Source organism: Lupinus angustifolius, chromosome LG04 (assembly GCF_001865875.1).
Source record: "Lupinus angustifolius cultivar Tanjil chromosome LG04, LupAngTanjil_v1.0, whole genome shotgun sequence".
Taxonomy (NCBI): domain Eukaryota; kingdom Viridiplantae; phylum Streptophyta; class Magnoliopsida; order Fabales; family Fabaceae; genus Lupinus; species Lupinus angustifolius.
In genome coordinates this window covers 5,161,456-5,166,278 of record NC_032012.1, presented here as the reverse complement: position 1 = coordinate 5,166,278, position 4,823 = coordinate 5,161,456, and the positions used below count along the sequence as shown (strand labels likewise).

The window sequence follows — 4,823 nt, the reverse complement described above, 5'->3', positions numbered from 1 at the left end:
TGATTATTTTATTTTAACAAAGCTCACCTTTGACATCTCTAATACTGACCTTATGTGATGACATTGGATAAAGTATTTCGGTGAGCGTAGGAGGCAATTCAAAACAAATTGAATCAACAAATACATATTCAAAAAGAATAAAGTAGCTCAATTGAGGTGTACAAGAATCTTGACTAGTAGAAGGGGATCTCTTTGTTCGGAACCCACTTGATCTCCATATTCAGGTTAACTTAAAGTTATTTTTAAACCATAGTTAACTTAAATAATTTTATTAATTAATTGTCTTTTTATTTATAATGGAATAAGAGTGAAAAGACCCATAAAACTCAGATCACTTCATTGTAGTGTATAATACACTTAGGGAGAAAATTATGGAAGAAGAAATAAAAATGAGTAATCTTATATCCTCCTACTAAATCATCCAACTAATTATCCTACCTACAAGAGAGTAACACATATCACTTATAAATCAATCACTAATAAATAAAGCATTACCCTATAACATATTTTACTTTCTTATAGCTAAAAAAATTTAGTAAGAGAATATATCATTTTCCAATAGAAATACCTAAGGAGGAGAGAAGTCAATTGTCTTTTTAACAACTGATAATATTTCTGTCCATTGAATATGTGTCTCATTGTGTCATCATGTGAAAGTAGAATAAATGATGAGTCATTGAATCTGATGATCATCCTGCACCAATGACTCTCATTTCAAGAATTAGTACCTATTCTCAGCATCTCCATAAAATAAGCTGAAGAATTTTCTACAAAAAATTAATCTACCCCTTTTGCTGATACAAATTCATAACTACTTTCATTGAGCATATAGGAAAGGAAACAAGGCAGGGAAAAGTTGGTGCATAAAGCATCTCCAATGTGATCTATCTTTGTTCGAACTTTATGTCAGAAAAAGTCTTATGGATGTCAACAAGGACAAAAGAGCATAGAACATTCATCCACATAGTTTAGATTCTTCTTTGAAGAGAATAAGTGGACAATGCAGACTAAGAATCCTGCGTGTTACACTTTTGTGGCAAACTCACATCACAAGAGAATCTCAAGTAAAATAAATATGGGTTATACCTGACCAGGGATTAACATTTAGCATCCAGTATTGGTCAGAAAAATAAAAATAATATCTCACACTTCTTAGCAACACAAATGGAAAATGTTAGGCATGTGAATTTTGAAAAGCCAAAAAAATGAAAAAAAATACTACTAGTGTACAAAATTGTTACATTGTTTATGATTTGGTGCTAAAAAGTAAAAAAGTGACCAAGCACAGACGTGCACAATTGCACACTATATGGTTCAATCTAGTTTTAGCAAGACCAAAACAATAAAAAGTTTAAGCAAGATTTAATTTAAATGATATATGAACACATATTTGCATGGATATGGGGTTATAGTCATTCTCTATTCTTGCTTCATATAACTCATTACATATACGCTGAAGCTAATTGCTCAACAGGACTGATCGATCTCATAGAATACATATGGTATTTGCTATAATTTCTTATGATTTAAATTTCAATGAAAGAATCTATGAAGACTTCCAACAAAAATTTTGGAACATGGTGAACATTAGAGTATTACCACTATAAAACATGAACTGAAATGGACATTGGTACTGAAACATCACCAGTAAAGCTTGTATCCCTAGGTGGAGCTGAATTGCTAGCAAATGCATAGCCTACACCTAATCCACCATAATGTAGAGATGAATTTTCACATCTCTGAAACACTCTAGCAAGTGAAGCTGCTTTTCGTCTTGCACGCTTTGTCCCGGTAAAAAGAAGGGTTTGAAGTAATCCAGCCAAAGCTGGTGCCTTAACCACCCTTTCAGTTGCCACTGCACCTCCACTCCGGCACAACTCCAGCAATGCCACAACTGCGTTCTCTTTGCCTCTTGCCGTTCCACAACGCATCATTCGCATCAAGCCAGCTACTGCTGCTTCATCCTTCACCACTGCTGTGGCCCCAACAGGTTGCCGAACAATCAACGCCAAGGCACCTGCTGCTTCCTCAGCAACTCCTTCATTCCCCAAAGCCCCAACTAGAGCTGTTACCGCACCAGCCTCTATCATTCTAACACAATTCTCGGTGTGGGTAGAAAGATTAAACAAAGCTGTTACAGCGTCCTTCTTTCCTCTGGTAGTCCCCTCTTGCAACAACCCTGCCAGGGCTTCAACTGCTCCCATCTTATCAGCAATTCTCTTTTTATAGTCATGGACCGCAGATAGGCTGAACAATGTCGCAGCAGCATTTTCCCTTGCCTCTGTTGTGTGTCCAAATCTCAACACATCAACGATTGACTGCAGACACCCTTCCTCGTCCATGATCCGACTTTTATTTTTGTCAAAGATGGATAGGTTGAGCAATGCTGTCACAGAATTCTCCTGAGCAACATGATTAGGAGACAAAAGCAAGTTCCGAAGATAAGGAATCGCCCCTGCTTCTGCAATTAAAGCACGGTTTTGCTTTCCAGTTTTTGCCAGAAAGCGTATCTCCCGAGCAGCTACAGTCTGCCCGGCTTGTGATCCATTAGCTAGCTGTTGAATGAGAAGGGTTGCTGTGGCTTTGTTGGCTTCAATGGCAGCTTTGGTGGGACAAGCTGATGCGTAAGTCTCAGCCATAGCATCCATGAGCTCTGGTGGGTCAAGGGGAACCCCATGTGCGATGCACCACTGCACGACCAAATTCCTTAGAGCACGATTAGGAACAAGGCGAGTGTGGCCAAGCATTTGCCCTGTTTTTGGGCAAGTTGTATGCCCTTCTTCCATCCACCTGGAAATAGAACTCCTGTCATATGTTTGACCTGTGGAAATTATCACTGGGTCACACATCAAATCCAATGATATAGGGCAACAAAAGTCCTTTGGAACAGTTAAAAATGTTTCAGCAATTTCCTTGGTAATCAATCTCTTTTTTATCTTCTTCTGACTTCCATTCTCCAAATGAAGTTCATCTTCATCAAATCTGAAAAGCAAAAACCTGCAGTACCGTGTCATCGCCACCAACCCATTAAGCACAGAAATCGTAGGCTCAATGTCTCCCTCATGATTAACAATCTGCTCCTCTAAGGCCTCAATTTCAGTCCTACAAGTCCTAGCATCCAAAATCTGCAATTTCTCAACACAAAAACATTTTAATTCAGCTGAATCAGGAATCTTCCCACACTCAAACTCATCAAGAAACGAAAAGAACCGAATTCTGAGAACTTCGTCTTTCATATCTACAAGCAACCTAGCCCTCCTTGACTGCTTCTGCAACAATTCAAACTGTTCCCTAACATCCTTACTCAATTCAACATCCTTAATAGGAAAAACATCCAAAAGGGTTGAAATTTCTTGGTTCAAATCATGGAAATGGCCAGAAATTGAATGGTTCTGGAGCAAAAGCCACAACTTACTCGATTGCGCGCAATAATCAAGAAGAATCTTTGACCGATAGAGCATAATATAAAGTTCCTTGAGACAAAGAACCGCGGTAGGTGGAAGAAAAACACTAGAATCACTCAGATACTCCAAAAGCAACTGAAAAACCTCAACTTTTCGGATCAAAGACCGCGAATTCTTGCGTTGGAAATAGAACATGTGATTTGAGAAGCAAGATACCAGTTCATTAACCACAGAAACTAGGGTTTGAACAAGAGCAACGTCCGTAAAGTCAACCGGTGCAAGAAACGCTTCCAACGTCGGCGACCTTCTCCGCCGCAAAGACGAGAATATAGCCCCTGAAGCCATACAATTTGGGAATTCTAGGGTTTCAAATGTCACAAAGGGATGATTCTGATAAACTATAATTTCAACTTGGGGCGTTGTTATTTTCCACACCCAGATAATAATTTGAGGAACTGAACAATTTTGACAAAGAAAGACAAAAACTTGCAAAACCTTCCGATTATAATCAGATCTGTGAGAATTTAAGGGGAAAACTTTCTGCGTTCCCAAACGGCAAAGAAAATAGAAAGAGAATACGAATTACGAAACAAGAGAGGAAAGATCAAAGGGTTAAGAAGAAAAAGAAGAGAACACGAGAGAAAGAGAATTAAAAAATTCGGCTGAATCCGCGTTATGAGAAAGAGGAAGAAAATAAAAGGAATGAATCACAAAGGGATTTTGTTTTTTCAATTTCTGATTTTTGTTTTCTCTCTCTCTCTCTCTCTCTCTCTCTCTCTCTCTCGTTGGAATTTCAATTAACTTCAAAGTTCATGAAAATGACTTTCCAATGTTTGACGAAGTGATTGTGTAGATTCTGGTCCATTCCTTTCTATTTTATCTTTTTTTTTCCAATCCTCTTACGTATGAGCCTAAGATTTCGTCCTTAAATAGGTTGTCTTATTTAATATTCTTACAATATCAAGTCGACATTTACTCCTCGTTTAAAGCCCTTTGCCTCCTCCATGCTTCTTAGTAGGTGCTCAATGTTATTAATGTTGGGTCTTCTCAAATATGTATTCCATTTAATGACTTTGATCATGCACTTATAAATAGTAGTGTTCACTATTACTATTAGTACTTCATATGTCAACAATCAAATAGTAATAATGTACTTTTACATTGATGAAAAACAGAATAAACAAGTTGTGTCAGATTTCATTAGAAAATACTCATTATCGTCATAAAAAGGTTTCTACAATGTGTATGAAAATACATCATCTCTACCTTCTTCTACCTAATAGAACATTGCGAACTCTTTTAGTGCAAAATTGTGGATCTTGAGACTCATACGTTAACGTGATAGTATTTTAATAGTTTTTGAAGTGATTGCACACCACTAGTACTCATGGTGAGATTGTTTTGGGGTAATTGAAACAT

General features: G+C 37.4%; 1 protein-coding gene across 1 annotated transcript; it reads right to left on the bottom strand.

The window, feature by feature from the left end:
* Positions 1,487-4,141, bottom strand: LOC109345230 (U-box domain-containing protein 17-like). The gene has a single exon (XM_019584100.1). The coding sequence runs from the start codon at positions 3,747-3,749 to the stop codon at positions 1,602-1,604; it is 2,148 nt and encodes a 715-aa protein (XP_019439645.1). The 5' UTR covers positions 3,750-4,141; the 3' UTR covers positions 1,487-1,601.

Coding starts and splice junctions, on each gene's coding strand:
- LOC109345230 (XM_019584100.1), bottom strand. CDS start 3,749: ATGGCTTCAGGGGCTATATTCTCGTCTTTGCGGCGGAGAAGGTCGCCG.